Below are 20,363 nucleotides of genomic sequence, written 5' to 3' on the forward strand. Positions count from 1 at the left end.
CGGCGCTTCACCCGGTGCCCCGCACCCCCCACACCTCCCTAGTGACACCACTGATTCCAGTCACGGGGCTCGCATGAGCAAGGGCAAAAGTGTGGCAGTGCCATGGCTAACCAACCCAACGCCGGAAAAATAACTAGAAAGGACACCCTCCTGCACTCAAAGGCCGTAACTCAAAGGTTGACACTGTCACTAATGACTGGAGCCTGCAGGGCCCCCAAATCAAGGGCTTTGCCCGAACTGAGGTCTGCAAAAGCCCTAGCTGGGCAAACCCCTAGGTTGGATGCATTTCCCAAGTATGCGTTGGACTCTTGCCCTCTCTGGTCATTTTTGGTGTAACGAAGCCAGATGATATAGCCCATAGGCCCAGCCTATTTATACACAGATTTGACTCAACACGAATGGCCCCTGCAAATGAGAAGGAATGTGCTGATCCCTGGAGGAGGGGAAAAATGCATCTCTTTAAAATCAGTTTTAAAAACTGAACAGTCCTTTAACAAAAGACTCCTTAATGAGAGAGAGAGGGGGCAGCTGGCTGACAATCCATCAATCCTTCTCTCACCTGCGGACCCGAACTGTGGTCTGCAAACTTCCACAGAAAAGTGTGTACTGCCACAACAGACCAATGGGGCCAAAGTCCGTGTATAAATAGGCTGGACCAATAATTAGGCACATAGGGAGAAGTGGTGTGTCAGGTCAGAAGGAGAGGGTAGCCCTTGCTTTCAGGATAGCAGAGTGGCACAGGGACGTAGGGAGATAGCAAAAGAAGCAGGCAATCCCAAACAGAGCCAAGGAAGCAGACACAGGCTTGTTTGTTGCAGAAGCAGGTATTGGTAAAGGAGCAGGCAGAAGAGTAGTCAGTCATATGGTCCAGAAGTCAGGGATACAGCAGGTCACAGTCATGAGAAGGCAGTCCAAATCAGGACACAAACCAGCAGCATGGCACACTCCACCACAACCCACACCTTGGTGCCTGTGCTTGCCCCATATATACTGGGACCAGCCAATCAGAATAGGGCGACCTCATAGTCACAAGACAGTCTTGTGACCCACTCTGATTGGCTGTCCAGTGGTGCATTGCACCACTCCACCATAGCCTACATGACTCCGCACTCATCTCTCCCCAAGTGACATGACTCCTACCTGCACCAGGTGCAGTTGATTGCATCAACTGTGCTGCTTTGCTGATTGCTTCACACCAGGGCCAGATATGAGGGCCTCCTGCCACATCCTGGCTAATAACAATCTCAAGCCTGGGATGCCAAAAACCTGACATAGTGGTGGCACTCTCAGCCATCACTCTATTCCTACGTGGGAAAGGGAAGAGAAGTGGAGTACCACTGCAGCCAGGGTGACACGTGGGGGGGAGCTGGATGTGTCACTTCTAGGCTAGGACCAGGACAGGCCAGAAGATCACAAATCAATATATAAAAAGTGTGATCAAGGCCAGGCTAGGTCAAAGCCCAGGATGTCAGTCCACAACAAGGGCAAGGTGAGGCAGGACCAGAGAAGGCCAGGCCAAGGGAGTGTGCTTTGCTACTGCGACAAATTGCTCAGCTGCCAGGATGGCTTGTAAGCAAGGGCTTTATAAAACATGCAGCGCAATCCTATCTTGTGTTAGAACAGGCAAGCCAGGAGGCTTGCACTGTATCCACTGTATCCTGAGGTGACACAAGTCCGAGGAGAGCTTGAAGCTGCTCCGCTCTGCTTGGGTGTGGGGGCTAGGATCCAGCATAACAGCCGGATCCCAGCCCTGCCTCCTGCTCCCTGCCCGCCCCTGGGTCTGTGCCCACCAGGAGAGGGAGTGAAGGGGGAAGCAGTTGCCATCTAGGAATGTAGATTCACTTCCTTAATCCTTCGGTTCCCAATTCTACAAATGGAACACACACAGTAATAGAAGAGAATGAGCCAGGCCTGTGCTGTCAGCTGGAATCACTTTGGAACTTTTTGGCCCACTTGTTGCACATTTTCTTCAGGTTGTGGAACTCTGAAAATGCCTGGAGTCCAGCAACTACCCAGAAACCTTCCTTTACTTTGTGGGTGGTCCCGATTTAGGAACAAATCCTATCCAATTTTCCAGCAAAGCTGCTGCCATGCCAGTGGGGCATGTGCTGCATCCTGCGGAGGAGGGGGCCAATCATGGAGGCCTCCTCCAGGTAAGGGAATATTTGTTCCCTTTCCTCAAGGCTGCATTCTGGCTGCACCGGCACTGGAAAGTTGGATAGGATTAGGCCCTTAGTGTTTTGTTTTAAGCAGTCCAATAGGCACACAAGAGCTGAGTTTGCTTTGATAGGGAGAGATGTGGCAACGGATAACGTCACAGCTCAGCTTCAAGTTCTGCTGGAGTGCAGAAGTTCTAGCACAGGGTCAATGGAACAGGTTAAGGCAGAATGTAAAAGGAATTTAAAGTAGCAAATGAGTGACTATATTTTCATAGTTTTAAGGATAAGAGGTGGGAATAGCACAGAGCTTGTAAGGATGCGGATGTGTCGTCAACCCTACTACAGGCTCTTGGTTGAGTTCTTTCACTCCTGGTGGGCGGAAGGTGAATGCCCTCAGCAGGCTGGTGAAGAAGATAAAGATCTCAATCCATGCCAGCTGCTCCCCCACACATGCACGCAGCCCTGAGAAGGAAATAAGAGAAGGTTCTTGAGTACTAGCTATTCCAATTACGGCCCAACCCTATGCCCCATTTGCAACAGCAGGATGAACATCCCATTGTCACAAAACACCTTCCCTTATACCTTCCTTACCTGATTGCCCCACCTTGCAGTATAATAAATGTTTGCCTTCATAGTGCGGCAGAATGGTGGGGGGGTAGGATCGGGGTCTCAGGGCCCAGTCCTAACCAGTGCACACTGCCTCTAGCACTGGTGGATCGTGGACCGCTGGGTGGCAAGAGGTAGGTGTGGGCATGGGGGGAGATGGGGAGATGGCATTCTGAGGTGGAGGGAGGCAGTTGGAGGGTGAGGAGAGGGCAGGGAGGAGGCATGCCAGGGGGAGGGAGCAGGACAGGAGGGAAGCAGAACTTGAAGAGCTCCACTCCGCTGGATCCTGAGCCTCCATATTGGGTCGCTGGCCTGCCAGAGGCTCTTGATTCTACTGTGATCCAAGGGTTGCCATAGAAATGAGTTGCCCCATTGTGAGCCTACATGTCTTACCCAGGGGAAGGGGACTTTCATCCCCTTCCCTCGAGGAGCCACCAGCACTGCTGGGATAGCAGGTAGGATAGCCTTTTTTGGCGCCACTGCAGTCCTGGGCACTGGGCAGCTCCGGACTGGGGTGCTCATCTCCTACAGAAGTACCACAGTTGTCAACTAGATTTGACTCTGAGGAGCAATTTGAATTGGTGGGCCAAGCCATCAACCCTGCTGTAACTATTACTTTATATGTCATAGTAATTTCTAGACTGACATGCCTCGGTGGTGGGGAGGGTGCCTTAGCAAAGAGTCACCACTAACGTACCTCTAGTGGACACAGGTCGAAAGCAAGACAATGCAGCTTCGGCTTTCTGAGTCCTGAAAGCAGCACGACTCTTTGGAGAGGAGTAGAGACCACGTTCTGTTTTCCCTGCAGTGTTCTGATCACTAGTAACACTATACATGCTACTGTGGACAATTTCCGCTTCCAGGAGGGCTTAGGGCAGGGGAATAACCAAAGCTGCTTTTTCACACTGTTCTTTCTGGCTTCTTTTGCAATCGTCAAGGAACAGACGAGCATGGGAGGAGGGCCATTGAACCCTTTCCTCTCTGTCCAGAAGGTGCTTTTAGCCCTGTGGTTTTGGCTCCGCACGATTGTTTGGGGAAAAAGAAACGACTTTCTCAGGATCCCTGAGTTCAAGTAGGTTGAAAACATTTTTCCCTGGATTGACAACTTCTTGGAATATTGAAAGAGTTCCCATTTTTCACGGGAGTGAGGAAATTCAGTCACTGCCGCCTCCTGCTACCGGGACAGAGGCATCTTTCAAAGTGGTGGGTCTCACCTGTTGAGCTGAGGGTGAGCAACTACCCACTCCTGCACAGCACCCTTTCTAGAGGCTGTTTGCTGCTGCTTCCCCTGGGGGCTGGGGATAAGAACAGGCCCTCAGTTTGGCTGTACTTGTCGTAAGAGGCGACTAAACAGTCACCGGGTAGATGACTCGGGTAGATTCCCGGGTCGTCAGCCTGGGAAGGCAGCTCGTCTGAGAGAAGGAAAACTCTGGTCCCAAACCTCCACTGCCCTGTGGCTACATCCAGTTATGGAAAAGGCTTCAGGAGTCAACCTCGTGGCAAAATCCAGTGCCCGAGTCCCTGAGGCAGTTCGTAGCTGTATACAGCCATGCTCTGGCAACTCCCCACCCTCTCCCTACTCAGTTCTGCTCCATCGCTGTGAAAGGCCCTGTTGTCAGCTGGTGGTAGAACATACAGCTGGGAACCCTCGGTATTCATCCTCCAGCACCGTGATACTGTGCCGTCTGACTCTGGGCTCAGTAATGTTGGTGCTCCAATACCGCTGGCACAAAAGTGCCTCGTGGCACTTTTCGTGACAGCTGGGCCAGTGGCGCTGGCACTCCATCCAATAGGATCGGGCCCTAAGTGGATTAATTATTTTCCCTGAAACAACTTGAAAAATTTGACTTTCAATCACAAGGCAGCTTGGCCTTCTTTGGTTACCTGCACCAAATGGCAGAAATGCTTCTCTTTGCACAAAATGTCCGTCTTTGTCCAAAAAATGATGTGGGTTGAACTCGTCAGGGGTCTCCCATTCCTTGGGATCAAGAAGAACAGAGCGGAAGTCTGGAAAAACAGTGGTTCCCTGCAAGGAAGAAACAGCTGACTCAGAGCCCAATCCTGAGCTCCCTGGGTGGACAGCTGCTGCCACCCTTGGTGGTAATCATCTTGTCAGAGGTATTCAAGTCTGCTTCCAAACACACACATTATCATGTGACTCACTAGCAAATGTGGATTGAAGCAGGTGGAAAAGACTGAAATCGTGGGGGGGGGGTGGGAAGCTGTCAGCTATGTGGAAAAACTAACCGTGTGCCCATTTATGATCCCAGGAAAGAAAAATTCAGTGCACGGGAAGTGTTCCTCTTGTCTTATTACACAGGCCTACAAAATTGAGGGTCAGAAAAGTTTTCCCAAACTTTATGGTGGTTTGATATGAATTGATATGAATGGGGCAGGAGGTCTGGTCTAGAGGGTAGAGCCTCCGTTAGCCTGAAGATAACATCAGAAGGTCGCCAGTTTGAGGACACCGGCCATGCTGTAGGCTTCCTAATGGGGAAGCTGCTTGAACCATTCACTAAAGAGGCTATGCCGTGTCTCTAAAACTAGACGTGATAAGGCAAAACAGATGCCATTTTTTGAATCAGCACCCCAAATATACCCAGGAATTGGTGTAACGTTTAAGGAAGCAAAATGTGTCTTGGCCTGTGTTATTGGAGCTTGGATGTGAAGAAAAAAATGTTATAGAAAATGTTTTAAAACATCTCTACTCCACTTGGCATGGAATAGGAGGGAGGGAACTCTTAGGGACCCCCATTTTAACTAATACTCACATGTCTTTTGTTGCTCCTTTTTATGCTTTTCTGTTGTTGTTTTTACATTTTTAATGCAACTGTATTGTTTCAATTACTTTTCAATTATTTATTTAAAAGTTTTATTATTTTATTATATTTACATTGTGAACTACTTTGAGCACTGGAAAAGCGGTATAGAAATCCTTTAAATCAGTGTTTCTCAAACTGTGGGTCATGAGCCAATTTCAGGTGAGTCCCCATTCATTCCAATATTTTATTTTTAATATATTAGACTTGATGCTATCATGTACCATGGTATGTGACTGCATTTGGGGAAATGTTACAGATCTGTACTTTTAACAGGCTTCTATGTATAGTCTTTTTAACAATGATGGTAAATGGGGCTTACTCCTGAGTAAGTGTGGGTAGGATTGCAGCCTGAGATTGTTGAAAATTTTCTCGTTTGATGATGTCATTTCCAGTCATGACCACTTCTGGTAGGTCCTAAGAGATTCTCATTCTAAAAAGTGAGTTCCAGTGTTAAATGTGTCAGAACCACTGCTTTAAGAGAAAAGCAAGTGCCTTTGGGAGAAAAGAAATGGGAGCTTCCTGCCCTCCAGGAGATTGCACAGGAAGCTCCTGTCCACATCTCTTGAATTTTACCCTGTGATGTCTATTGCTCTTGAGATACAGAAGTGAAGCCACACCAGTCTGTACCTTGGGAATGAAATATCCAAGCATGTCCACATCCTCTGTAGTCCGTCTGGGGAGCCCAAATAACACAACATATTTGGAACGCATGACCTCGTGAATCACAGCAGTGGTGTAGGGCAGTTTCTTCCGATCTTGATAGTGGATTATTTGAGAGGAACCAAAAACGTCTTCTATCTCCTTGTGGACCTTATCTAAGGAAAATGGTGGGAAGGGAAGTTTTAGTTTGGACACCACCTTCATCTCAAAAAAGTTAGGCAGTTATTGAGGGACGTTTATTCCATATTAAAATATTCCATTTAGTGCAATTAAAGAAACCTGAATAGCTCTTGAACTAGATGCTGTAATGGAAGATCAGAAGATCATCAGGTGGATGATGTGGTGTTGACAGCGATTCCATGTTTTGACAGCTGGTTGACAGCTCTGGGAAGGGCAGGGCTGGCTCCACAGCTGTAATCAATCAAGGCCAATGGAGACCTGGTTGGACATCTGCGCTTCATTTGACCTTGATGAGGCTTTGAATGAGCTAAGGAGGTAGCTCACAGCTGAGCTGCATTTGCACTTAATGGGACATAAAGGATAAAAGGCAGCTTCAGAAGGACCAAAGGAGCAGGACGCTGACCCAGCCGGAAGCTGGATGCTGACCCAGAGGGAAACACTACCTGACCCGGAGGGAACCAGACCAAGAGGGCTACCTGACCCAGACCTACAGGAGAAGGGGACTGCCAGGACTCTGCTGGAGGACACCAAAGACTGGGAAGACTGGACTGTGCTTTGGAGACCGGATTGGACTTGAATTGGAGGCTTCAGACCTTTACCCACTGAGTTAAGTGGAGTTTTGGGGAGGGAAAGCCTCTGGACAAGAGGACTTGCAGGGAGTGTCTGTGTTCATAGCAATAAATTTGGGTAGTTGTTATAGATAAGGAGTTCTGTGTTCATTCCTTTGCACATCACAGCGGTTGTTCTAGAGATAAAGAGGGTGTTAATTAGCCAAAAAACGGCATTAGAAGGGAGTTGAGATATTTGGACGGGACAAATTGACGTAGTCAGCAGGACGCAAAAATTAGGATAGGACAGATGCAGTCTGGAGAGTCCTGACATCTTTCCTCCTTCATGCATGCAGGCACTTCACAGAAAATAAGCTCAATGTCAACAAATGGGCAGCCCAATCCTACCCAACTCCCCATGTGGTGATGCAGTTGCATCCCAGGGGGATTTTTGGCTGCTGAAGGTATCCTCAGGGTGGGGGCATATTTGTTCCCTTGCCCCAGAGGGAGCCCCAGCAGCTGCTATGTGTCAACTCTTAAGTTTACCAGCGATATCCTGTGCAGACATTGACCTATGTAGATGAATCAGGTCTGGGAAGCTGGCTTAGACTGGGTGGGCACTGCCACCACGGAACCCACCCCTCCTGGCCCAGTCAGTCCCATCTCCTCTTCGTTCCACCTTCCCCCACCCTGTTCCACCTCCTGCACCAGGGTAACTAGCTCTGGCAGACCCCCCGTGCACACAGGGAAGCTGGCTGCTTGGCCTGCTGCAAACTGTTCTACTGAGGAGCTGAGGAGGTACTGAGGAGCAGCCTGCACCAGCCAGTGCTCCAGTTTGATAGGATTGGGCCGTAACCGCAAAGGAAAGGCAGCATAAACTGACATGAGGCGAACAGATGGAGTTGCCTGAGATGGAACCAGACAAATCATTGGTGTCTCTAGCACATTATTGTCTACACCAGTGGTTTTCAAACTCACAGGGAGTTCCAGAACTGAGCTACATTTTGGTGGGGGCGGGCAGGGAGTGGCAACGGTGCAACTGGAACAATTACAGCACCACCAGAGACACAGTCCTGTGAGTGCAGGCAGCCCTGCAGAGCCATTTGAAAGCCTTTTGAAAATGCGATCATGACCCACTTTCAAGTGGGTTGTGATTGCTCTTTTAAACGTTCTGAGGTGTGGAGAGTCTTCAGGAGGCTCTGCAGGGTTCCCCACACCCTAAGGAGGCTGCTGCAGACAGGGGTAAGTAAAAAAAAAGCCCGTGTCCCCAGCAGTGGCATGATCACTCTGACTGCATCTTCACCATAACACTGCAACCACCCCCACCACTTAAGGGGACAGAGGCAGGGCTTTTCGGACTGGTGGGTCGTGACCCACCAGTTTGAGAACTCCTGGTCTACACTGCCTGGCAGTGGCTCTCTGGGTTTTCAGAAAGGAACCTTTCCCAGCGGATGCCAGGGAGTCTGGCAGGCGGAACCAGGTGCTTCACTCCCTGGGCCACTGAGGCCCTTCATGCGCAAAAGAAGCACTTTGCATAAACAGCCTGCTGAACTCACAACAGTCCTGGCAAGACACTTTGTGGACACTTTGCCAACTTCATCAACACTTTCATTTCTGGGGACCCTACTCCAGGAGAACCCCACCCTCAAACTTCTCAATGGGCACTCCACCCACCACCCCCAGAAGGGAGAGCAGGCAACAAACTCCACACAGGTAAGGAAGAGATGGAAGGGAGCCCAGGCCACCATGCAGTGACTTTGGACACCCATCACCTGGACCCTGCTAGTATGGAATCCTCAGCATTGCCCAAGGAGTCCCTGTCACAAAAACAGTGGCCTGGCCACCCTTCCCCAGCCAAAAGCAGGGACTGTCCCATTGCAGAATGGGGTCTCTCACCTTGGATATCAGGGTGAGATGCCATGAGAAGCAGCGCCCATTGCAGAGTACCAGAAGTGGTGTCTGTCCCCGCAAGAAAGAGGTCAAAAATAGCCTGGGACAGATTCTCATCATCAAAGGTGCAGTCAGGGACATCCTTGTTCTGTTATTGACAAATTAGGAGAGGAAGGACAAAATGCCAATATTAGGCAACTGAGGGCGCAATCCTAACCCTTTGTCAGTGCTTTCTAGCACTGGCATAGCGGTGCCAATGGAACATGTGCTACATCCTGCAGTTGGGTGTCACACACAGAGGATTCCTCAAAGTAAGGGAATGTTTGTTCCCTTCCCTCAAAGTGCATTTCCTCAAAGTGCAGTGCTTTCCAGCACTGACATAAGGGGTTAGGATTGTGCCCTGAGGCCTATAAAAGTCTGTTGACGACATCTCCAAATGTCGGTGTTCCATCAGAGCTAGTTGCAACTTCTGAACCATCTTCAAGGGCTGCCCCATGCAGACTGCATTACAATAGTCTAATCTTGATATCCCATGACATGGTCCACCTTGTCTGATGCAGGTAGGGCCACAGCTTGCACACCAGCTGAAGCTCAGCAAAGACACCCTATAGCTGACACCTGGACATTCAGGGGCAGGTGTGAATGCAGAACTCCCAAGCTGCGCATCTGTAGTCCAGCACCCGCATCATGGATTTCCCAAGCAGGAGGATTTCCATCTTGCATGAATTTCATTTCGGTTTGTTAGCCCCCATCCAGATCCCCGTTGCCCCCAGGCAGTGCTCCAGGACATACAAAGCAGGTACTCACTTCCCCCATCTGAAGGAGATAGAAATCAATGAAATCCCGAGGTTCATGCAGAGAGTGATGCTCCTTGTGCCTTTCCACCTCCTTCTTTCCAAATGAAAGCACTGTCTCAATAGAGAGCAATGCCTTTTGGTGAGGCCCTGGGAGATGTTTCATGACAAATGGGAATATTTCATACAGCTATGGGAAAGATGAAAGCACATCCTGTTACCATCATGAGGCAGTTCAGCAACATGGGTTCATAAGCTAACAACCCCCCAATAGTTACTACAGCATTGTTTCATATGCCCACCCAATAGTTACGACTTCAACATCATGGTTCAGACAACATTTGAGAAACAGCATCTTGTGACAAGTGTTCCCCACCTCCATGAATGATGAGAAGTTCCAGGGGGACAAGATACCCGAATATGCCTTCTTTTAGAGCAGGGGTCACCAAACTTTTTGGCCAGAGGGCCACATCAAATGTCTGGCATGGTTTTGAGGACAGGAAAAAATTTAAATATAAAATTTATGTAAATAAATTAGAGATGGAATTTAGGTGTGTGAATAGATGAATGAATGGGCTCATTCATTCAACTTCTCTGGCCCTTAGAACACCCTCCAGATGCAACCAGAGCATAGTTCCAGTCATGTTCAGCAAAGTGGGCCAGGGGCTTTCAGGGGACATGAGGCGGGCTGTGGGCCAGACAGAGGCTCGCCGCGGGCCACATCTGGCCCCCGGGCCGGGTTTTGGAGACCTCTGTTTTAGCGCATGGTTCCCAGCCCATGGTCTGAGAGAACTTGAAATGTGGCCTGCAAGGTCTCATGCACACTAAAAGAGATTGGGCCACACCTGTTTGCCAATCATTTCCAATTCTGCCTTGCTATTGAGCAAGCTCCAGTGCAATCTTGTGCAGCCCAGATGCCTTAGTCAACGCACCGTGGAAGAGCTGGCCTGCAACTGCAGAAGTCACACCTCCTCATCAGCTCCCTGAGAGAAACGAGAGGCACGCACTCCTTCAGCTGCTGGGCTGCTCTTCCAGGTTCATCCGGTTACAGAGCCTGCTGCTGTTCCACACTGGGCTAACTGCACACTACAGAAATGAAATGCAACAGAACTGGGGTGGAGGAAAGGGATTTTTTTTACTCTGCCCCCACTGCAGTTCTAATCCTGATCACCTCCTCCCATTGACATTTCCGTTACACAGGCCTACAAAATTGAGGGTCAGAAAAGTTTTCCCCAAACTTTATGGTGATTTGATATGAATTTGGGGTGCCGATTCCAAAAATGGCATCTATTTTGCCCTATCACATCTAGTTTTGGAGACATAGTATAGCCTCATTAGTGAATTGGATATAATTGGATGAATTGGATATTGTATTGGCAACCTTCAGTCTCGAAAGACTATGGTATCGCGCTCTGAAAGGTGGTTCTGGCACAGCGTCTAGTGTGGCTGAAAAGGCCAATCCGGGAGTGACAATCCCTTCCACACCGGGAGCAAGTGCAGTCTGTCCCTGGTCTGTCTCCCTGGCTATGGGCCTTCCTTCTTTGCCTCTTAGCCTCAGACTGTTGGCAAAGTGTCTCTTCAAACTGGGAAAGGCCATGCTGCACAGCCTGCCTCCAAGCGGGCCGCTCAGAGGCCAGGGTTTCCCACTTCTTGAGGTCCATCCCTAAGGCCTTCAGATCCCTCTTGCAGATGTCCTTGTATCGCAGCTGTGGTCTACCTGTAGGGCGCTTTCCTTGCACGAGTTCTCCATAGAGGAGATCCTTTGGGATCCGGCCATCATCCATTCTCACGACATGACCAAGCCAACGCAGGCGTCTCTGTTTCAGCAGTGAATACATGCTAGGGATTCCAGCACGTTCCAGGACTGTGTTGTTTGGAACTTTGACCTGCCAGGTGATGCCGAGGATGCGTCGGAGGCAGCGCATGTGGAAAGCGCTCAGTTTCCTCTCCTGTTGTGAGCGAAGAGTCCATGACTCGCTGCAGTACAGAAGTGTACTCAGGACGCAAGCTCTGTAGACCTGGATCTTGGTATGTTCCATCAGCTTCTTGTTGGACCAGACTCTCTTTGTGAGTCTGGAAAACGTGGTAGCTGCTTTACCGATGCGCTTGTTTAGCTCGGTATCGAGAGAATGAGTGTCGGAGATCGTTGAGCCAAGGTACACAAAGTCATGGACAACCTCCAGTTCATGCGCAGAGATTGTAATGCAGGGAGGTGAGTCCACATCCTGAACCATGACCTGTGTTTTCTTCAGGCTGATTGTCAGTCCAAAATCTTGGCAGGCCTTGCTAAAACGATCCATGAGCTGCTGGAGATCTTTGGCAGAGTGGGTAGTGACAGCTGCATCGTCGGCAAAGAGGAAGTCACGCAGACATTTCAGCTGGACTTTGGATTTTGCTCTCAGTCTGGAGAGGTTGAAGAGCTTTCCGTCTGATCTGGTCCGGAGATAGATGCCTTCTGTTGCAGTTCCAAAGGCCTGCTTCAGCAGGACAGCGAAGAAAATCCCAAACAAGGTTGGTGCAAGAACACAGCCCTGCTTCACTCCACTTCGGATGTCAAAAGGGTCTGATGTGGAGCCATCGAAGACAACAGTGCCCTTCATGTCCTTGTGGAAAGATCTGATGATGCTGAGGAGCCTGGGTGGACATCCGAACAACTGAACAACATTGAGTGCCTGCCTGTGCTGGAAGAGCTTGACAGTGAACCAACCCTAGAAGAACTTCACGTGGCCCTGGACTCCCTTGCCTTTGGCAAGGCACCTGGAAAAGACAGCATCCCTGCTGAAGTCCTAAAATGCTGCAAAGAGATCATCGTCACTGAGCTGCATGAAATCCTCTGTCTCTGCTGGAGAGAAGGTGGAGTACCTCAAGACATGAGGGATGCAAACATCATCACGCTGTACAAGAACAAAGGTGACAGGGGTGACTGCAACAACTACCGCGGCATCTCTCTCCTTAGCGTTGTAGGAAAGCTGTTTGCCCGAGTTGTACTAAAGAGGCTCCAGGTACTTGCTGAGAGCGTCTATCCAGAATCGCAGTGTGGATTCCGAGCCAACAGGTCCACCACTGATATGGTATTCTCCCTTAGACAACTGCAGGAGAAATGCAGGGAACAACGACAGCCACTCTTTATAGCCTTCATAGATCTCACAAAGGCTTTCGACCTGGTCAGCAGAGACGGCCTCTTCAAGATTCTCCCCAAGAATTGGATATAATTGGATATAAATATAATTCTCATTAGATTTGAATGAGCTTTGTCTTCTCTGCACCAGAGACGGTGAGACTGTTTTCTTTCATTTCGTTTTTCTCTCTGTTAATCGCACTGGACTGTTATCTGCAAGAGGTATGTAAGGAGTGTGGATGGCAGAGTAGTAATGACATGGTGGAAGTGAGCAGAATAATATGTTGTGGACATCTAGTGGACTAGAGAGAAATTGCAAAATGGACTCTGTTCCAGAAATGTGGATACAGAAAATCTTGATTAATATGGAGAGATTGCTTGTTATGGGCAGGAGGTCTGGTCTAGAGGGTACAGCCTCCATTTGCCTGAAGATAACATCCCCAAGGTCGCCAGTTCGAGGCCACCGCCAACCTTGAAGCAGCTGACAAGCTGAGCCGAGCTATTCCATCTGCTCTGAGCATGGGAGGATGGAGGCCAGAATGTGCGGCCAGATCAAGAAAGAAGCACCTGAATGTGGTGGTTTCTTGAAAGATAGAAACCTTCTTTAAATTGTAAAAATCCCTACGGGGATTTAAATTTGCCTGCCTATGTAAACCACCTTGAATAAAGTCTAAGGAGAAATCTGAGGACCAAGAAAGGCGGTATAGAAATACCTGTATTATTATTATTATTATTATTATTATTATTATTATTATTATTATTATTATTATTATTATTATTATGGAGTGACAACAGCTGAATTGGTCCTCGCAGATTCAAGCCAGTCTGGAGACTCTTTCCCAACAGTTAGATGTCTGTAAGGAACAATTGGAAGATGTGAAGAAACAAGCAGAAGATAAACAAGGGAGTGAAAAAGCGGACAAGGAGGAAAATCAACAGGATGATCAACAGGACAAAGAAGAGGTGCTGATGGAGATCAAGAAAGATAAGATGGACAGAGTAACAGGAGTGCACAAATCACAAAATTTGTTGGAACAAGAAGGAGAAAATATATCCCAGTTAACTGGAAGAATGAACACACCCTATATAAGAAAGTGTGCATCTATCAGATTCTGTTATAGAGATAAATTATTAAAGATATTACAGGAGAAAAAATGGAAAGTAAGAAAGAAAAAGAACCCTGAGGGGTAATCTGAGGGTTAAAGAAAATTGGAGGATTTATTCAGCTAATAACAATGGTCCAAATTTATTTGAAGAAAAAAAAAAAGAATCATATGAAATTGATAAATATGAATTAGAATGTATTAAAAAAATATAGCTGGAAATGTAAACGTGTGGAAGAATTGTTTTATATGTGGTTATTAAATCAAAGAAAAAACGTGTAATTAGATTGGAGTTGAAATAGCTGAGGTGATAATTTTGGTAATGAAATTATTTTGTTTTAATATTAATGAGCAATTGAAGTTAGTTTACGCTTGGTAGAAAGTGAATATTTAGAAAATATAGTATAGGGCGTTAGGGAAAATTTATTGTATATTATATGAATAAATGGATAAATCAATAAAAGGTAGAAATAGATGAGTAAGTAGATTAGGAGATATAGTATGATTAATTAGTAATGGAATATGGTATTTACCACTCCTAAATGTATGTTATATATTTGTATGTTTGTGTGTGTTAATTAATTAATTAAATAAATAAATAAATAAACAAGGAATGAGAGCTGACTCATATTAGCACCTTATTGGTTCCATTTTGTATCATAATGTATGATACCTTTCCTGAATGTACCTTTCCAATGATATATAACATGATGGTATTATTTGTACATACCAAGATTTTCACAATTTTGGCTGGTAGTATCAAGTTCAGCTTGTTGCCCCCCTAAAGCTTGTTGCCCAGTGCTATTGCTACTCCTTGCACCCCCTTAGCTACACCTCTGATTTTGCTCATTGATCTGCGATTCAGTTAAACGTGTACTCCAGTTAAAGTCTAAGAATACATTCTTTAGTAGTATGCTTAATTGTTTAAAGGGTTAGAAAAGGCATTTGGGAAACAAAATTGACTGACTCAATTTGGGAAACAAAATTGAGAAGAAAAAAGCTACTCACTGTGTGAAAGAAGCTGCCTATAAATTTGAAGCCACTTTCAAGGGCTTCCATCAACTTCAGGAACTCTTTGTCTTCGAGAGAAAAGCGATGACCAAAAGCCAAAGTACAAATCACATTGCAGGCTGAATTAGTGATGGGTAACATGGGGTCAAGTGGCTGCCCTGCAAATACAGTTATTAATGGTGAGAGAGAGAGAGAGAGAGAGAGAGAGAGAGAGAGAGGGCTGGCCTTAGGAGCTCTGGGGCCCAATTGGAAACAGTTCTTATGAGGCTCCAGGTTCACAGCCAGAGTCTTTAGAATCTTAGGGATATAAATAAAATGTATTATATTATAAATGTATCATAAACTTTATATTTCTATGGTAGAAAGGTAAGCAGTCAAAATATGCACTTTAAGAGTATGGAGCAAATGTACATTTTCACATAAGAATGCTGCTGCACGTGCTCACACAGCAAGTTTTCCCACCCACGTGTTGCGCAGCCAGGCACAGGCTCTCTGCCCTAGTGGACAGCCTGGGCTTTGGGGGCAGGAACTGAGGTGTTTGCCAAGCTGGGAGGCTCCCTGCAAGCTCAGTCAGCTCCTGGATGCCGTCCAGGCAGGAGCTCCATGGCACGCACTTGACTGGGTTTGCTTTGACTGCAGCCCTATTGGAGCTCTGATCTTAATCCCTTGCCAGGCATGTGGCAATGAGAGCAAAGCATCAAAGGGCAAGCCGTCTGAGGCCTTACCGGGTCTTGGCGACCATCTCCACTCAGCCACCTCACGCAGCAGCAGAGCACCTGGCAGGAAGACATGAAGGACTGGCATGCTTTGGGGACAGGTTTTACCAGCTTTTTTGTCCATCAGGCCACCGCCGCAGATACTTGTGATATATCTTTGTGAGTACGATCTGAGCCAGAGGACGACTATGTCCTTGAGTCTTAAGATCCACAGGAAATTTGTGTTGGTAAGGCACTGGTTCCCAGGGAGAAAACTCCTATGGTCCTCCTTCGTGTCCCAATGGGCATGGAGGAATGCCAAAAGTGTCTGTAGGGTGGACCTAGCTTGGAAAAGCCTTGATGCTTATGTAGGGCAGCTAATATTGTTACAAGGCGGGGCTGTCATTCAGCACCTGGAAGTAAGATTGGAGTGATCCGACTTGGATAAATCGAACAGTGTGCATCTGTTTCCAGCTGGCACAGATCTTTTTCTGTTGGACTTACAGTAGGGCATTAGGCAGTTTTTGTAGTGGGGTGGTGGGGCCAAGCGCTAGGCTGGCCCCCTGTGGGGCAGGAGTCATGTGGGGGGGGGGGTTAGTAGGCCTTAGGCCTCAATGTCCATTTGAGGTAAGCAAAGTTAAGGGGTGAGCCAACACTGCTCAAAGAGGTTAGCTGGTGAGCCCCTTGACTGGAATCAGCGGCGTCACTAGGGAGGTGCGGGGGATGCGGGCCACAACAGGTGACATGCCAGGGAGGTGACATGCCCTGGGGGGATGACGCGCTAAAATCATGGCATTAGGAGCTACCCCATCATGCCATACACTGTTGGATGCGGAATTCCCAGCGGAATGCAATGCAAAAAACAGAATTGAAATAGCTCCTTCAAAAGTTTTGGCCAAAAAATGGAAAGAAAAAATGAATGGATCCCTATGGAAAGTGAAAGTGAGCCGTATTGTGAGTTTACTCGCGAGTAGGTGTACTTGCCATAGTCCGTCAGAAAGGGAAGGCTGAGAGGACTCCATGGACATCAGAATGGTCCTGATCCAATGAATGCAGCCCCCCAAAACACACAAGAAGGACTCCCTACCTCCCAGCTGCAAGTCTATTGAGCCCTATGGAAAGCGAAGCAGCCTCAGGTCGCGTTTACTCGCAAGTAGGCAGACGTGCTTTGGCTGCTGGTCAGGCCAGGGAAAGGGGAATGTGAGGACACCAGAATGGTCCCGATCTGATGGAGCTGGAGTGCAACAAATGCTCCAGAAGGCAGCCTCCCTCCCCACTGAAAAGGACAAAAAATAGGCCTGAACTGGTAAGGGGAAAGTTTTCTATTTTGCACTTGCAAAGCCAGGTGGGTCTTTGTCTTGATATGCATGAAATAGAAGAACTTTAAACTGGGCACTGGGGAGGGCTGTAAATCTCACTCTTTTTGGGGGGTTGTTATTGCAGGCAGGCTACAGAGTAAGTTCCATTGACCACTATGGGACTTACGTCTGAGTAGACATGCATAGGCTTGAGCCCACAGGCTGCAATTCTACCCAAACTTTCCTGAGAGTAAGCTCCATTGACCACTATGGGACTTACTTCAGAGTAGACATGCATAGGATTGGGCTCACAGGCTGCAATCCTACCCACACTTTCCTCAGAGTAAGCCCCATTGACCACAGTAGGACTTACTTCAGAGTAGATTCACTTGGTGGAAAAGGAATGGCTCCCCCTTATTTAATTATTTCTTTTATTTTAATTTAATTATTTATAATCATTTATTTTAATTTGCTTGATGATGTCACTTCTGGCCATGACATCACTTCCAATGGTTCCTGGACAGATTGTCATTCTAAAAAGTGGGTCCCAGTTCTGAAAGTTTGAGAACTGCTGCAATAAGCTGTTAGTGAGTTGACACGGGGTGTGTGTGCGTGTGTGTGAGACTCTACAAGTGTTCAAAATAAAAGTTTGGAGGAATAATACCATCATGTTATATATCAATCAATGCGTAATTTCATGCAGAATGCAATTAAACCACATTGAAATATCTGTGTTCTGACAAAAGGTACAGCCAAAAACCAGTGGGGGCGGGGCAATAGGACATCACCACGCCCACTACCTGGGGCATTGCCCCACCCACTGCATGGGGTGACGCGCAGGCCTCCCGCACTGGGTGACACGAATCCTAGCAATGCCACTGACTGGAATAGGCAAAGCTGCGCTGTCCAGCTACCTTGACCCTCATGGATTGGTGAGGATAGGCATGATTAACCAATGACTGGACACAGCCTGGAGCCAGGTGGCATGTCCATGAACATCTCATGGGTGGTAGACAGTGAGCACCTTCTCCCAACTACAGGTGAGCCTTCAAGTAAACAAACAACAAGTGTAGATTTCTTTTGAAGAGCAAATATTCACAAAACCACTTTTTAGTGACTGTGAAATGATTTAGAGAAAAAATTGCTTTCATCTTTGGTTTAGAAAAAAATTGGACAGCTCCACAGACCCTCCAAATAAGGAAAGGGTTCTGGAACGTTCCCTGAGAGGGTATATAAGCAGGCCTCTCCCACCCCTCAGGGTCCTTATTGCTTCAGGGTCCTTGTTGTCAACATTTAGGAGAAGAGCTTTCTGCAGGCGTGAATAATCTTTATCAGGCTTCTTTAAGGCTGAGGCAGAAAGTGGTCAGTGTGGTTATCCTTGGGAAGGCAATGCTCTAAAGTGACCATTCCAGCACAGAGGAGTGTGGAAACCACTTACTTTGAATGCGAATTCCTCAGCCAAGTTCCATACTTAGCTATTCCTGTGATCTTTCAGTCTGAGGAGGTGTCAATATCTGCATGTCCTGCTTTTGCTATCTCACAGGGCCCACTAAATCAGGGGAGGCAAACCTAAGGCCTGGGGGCCAGATGCACCCCACGGAAGCTTTTTATCCGGTCCTCAGGCTTTCAGCTGCTGAGCAGTGCTGAGGTGTTACTGCTAAAAGGGCAGCCCATATGAAAACTGGGCTCTCATATCTTGAAATATGATCAAGAGTTGTATTATCTTCTGTCATTTGCAGCTAATGAGTTCCTAAGTGAGAAAAAGTGCTTATTTTGGTTATGACATGTTTAAAGACATCGTTTCCTGCGCAATGACATCAATTCTGACCCTCACCAGGCATGATGAATGCTTTTTGGCCCTCTGTCTAAACAAGTTCGATACCCCTGAACTAAATTCATTGGTGAAAAAGTGATTTTCACAACATAGTGACTAGAAAAAGCAGACGGACCCCTCAAGTGTCTTCTAGTATCACCTACCTTTGGCCTGTGCAAAGATCTGCACAAGCTCCTGGGCCACCTCTTCGATTTGGTGCTCCAGGCCTTTCTTCCCCAGTCCCAGCCGCCTCATGGTCACTTGTCCAAACCGTCTCTGCTGCTTCCAGGTGTGACCGTTTGAAAGTAAAATTCCTGTGGTCAGGAGAATCAGAGAGATCAGAGAATCAAAAAAGGTTGGGAGGCTGGTTTTGTGCTGCTCATGCTTATGACCCAAGAGTTCCCTGTTTTGGCAGAACCCAAGAACTGCAGGGCTGATACATGAAAAAAGGCTCCTTGTCCCAAGGGGGCTCGTAAAAAAGAGCAACGATAACAACACCAGTTGTCACCACAAGGAAGACACCAGTAAGCAGCTGTGGGGAAAATGCTCTGCGGAGATAGAGGGACAGTTGCTTTCTCCCAACTCAAGATAACAACTCCCAACTCTTATGTTCTTATGTTCTTATGTTCTTAACAGAACCAGCACTTAGGCTGCAATCCTATCCATGCCCACCCAGGAGTAAGCCTCATTGAATAGAATGGGACTGACTTTTGAGTAGACATGCTTAGAATTGAGTTGTTAAGAGGTGTCTCTGCCCAATTAGCAGAGTCTGTGTGTGTAACATTCTTCTACATTTAGGGTTTCCCTGTTGCTTCTGATAGGTTGCCTACTTTTTGGTTCAGTTTTAAAAATACAGTTTATACAATTATACTTTTATTAAACCATTTTATGGACTCTGGTTGTTTCATGTCTGATTTTCATCTTCATCACAGGGATTGAGACAAGTGATCATTTTATAAAAACTACACACACACAAAAACAGAATCAGAAATTATTGCTGAAGTACAGTACACGCAAGCCCTGTAAACTTTCTCTTGCCCCAAACGTAGCCTCTCAGTCCACCAGCATGTTCCACCAGTGGAAGAGAGAGGATGCAGGCAGAAGTTCTGTTCCACCAGCAAGTGCAGCAAGGCCCCAGTATGATGTCTGGTGGCCACATATAAGGGCCGGCAGATAGTCCACCATCCTTCAGTGCTGGTCAGTGGAAGGAATGGGTTTGAGGGGGGAGGAGGGGAAAGGGCAGCAATGGGGAAGGGGGCAGGAGGCAGAGCAGGTGCAGGAGCACTGTTTACCAGTGCCACTTGCGTGCGCAGGTATCCTAAACTCCTTCCTCCTGCCCTTCCCTTCCTCACCTCAGTTCTGCAGAGCTGGTACAGAACGGTCTGGTGTAGAACTGAAGAGACCCTCTGGGGAATGGGGTGCCTTCCTCAAGGTAAGGGATCAAATGTTCCATTATCCTGGGGGACCTCCGTGATTGCCCCCTACCATAAGATACAGCACATGTTCCATTGGCACAGCAGCATCGTTGGAGGGAGGTTTCAATACAATTGGGCTGCCTTTATATACCACCTCTGACTCTTACCTCTTTCTTTCAATCCTGCTTTCAGGAAATGAGTCAGTGGACGCTCAGCAAAGGCTTCAGATTGGTTGATCAGCCCTTCTTTCA

At 47.5% G+C, this 20,363-nt stretch overlaps 1 protein-coding gene across 1 annotated transcript; it reads right to left on the reverse strand.

The window, feature by feature from the left end:
* Positions 1-315: 315 nt before the first annotated feature.
* On the reverse strand, positions 316-20,362 carry LOC136644962 (cytochrome P450 2J2-like). Its single transcript, XM_066621219.1, has 8 exons — positions 20,280-20,362; positions 18,862-19,011; positions 14,889-15,049; positions 9,673-9,849; positions 8,872-9,013; positions 6,215-6,402; positions 4,650-4,791; positions 316-2,621 (listed from the first exon to the last, which is right to left on the reverse strand). The coding sequence occupies exons 2-8, from the start codon at positions 18,950-18,952 to the stop codon at positions 2,437-2,439; spliced, it is 1,086 nt and encodes a 361-aa protein (XP_066477316.1). The 5' UTR covers positions 18,953-19,011; positions 20,280-20,362; the 3' UTR covers positions 316-2,436.
* Position 20,363: the final 1 nt, after the last annotated feature.

This window comes from Tiliqua scincoides, chromosome 3 (genome assembly GCF_035046505.1).
Source record: "Tiliqua scincoides isolate rTilSci1 chromosome 3, rTilSci1.hap2, whole genome shotgun sequence".
Classification (NCBI taxonomy): Eukaryota; Metazoa; Chordata; class Lepidosauria; order Squamata; family Scincidae; genus Tiliqua; species Tiliqua scincoides.

What these genes read in the sequence shown, in the direction of transcription:
- LOC136644962 (XM_066621219.1), bottom strand. Translation starts at nt 18,952, where the DNA reads ATGAGGCGGCTGGGACTGGGGAAGAAAGGCCTGGAGCACCAAATCGAA. An exon ending in GATCTTTGCACAGGCCAAAG is followed by an intron (nt 15,050 to 18,861) that starts GTAGGTGATACT and finishes CTGTATTTGCAG; the next exon opens with GGCAGCCACTTGACCCCATG. An exon ending in ATCTCACCCTGATATCCAAG is followed by an intron (nt 6,403 to 8,871) that starts GTGAGAGACCCC and finishes CATTTTCCTTAG; the next exon opens with ATAAGGTCCACAAGGAGATA.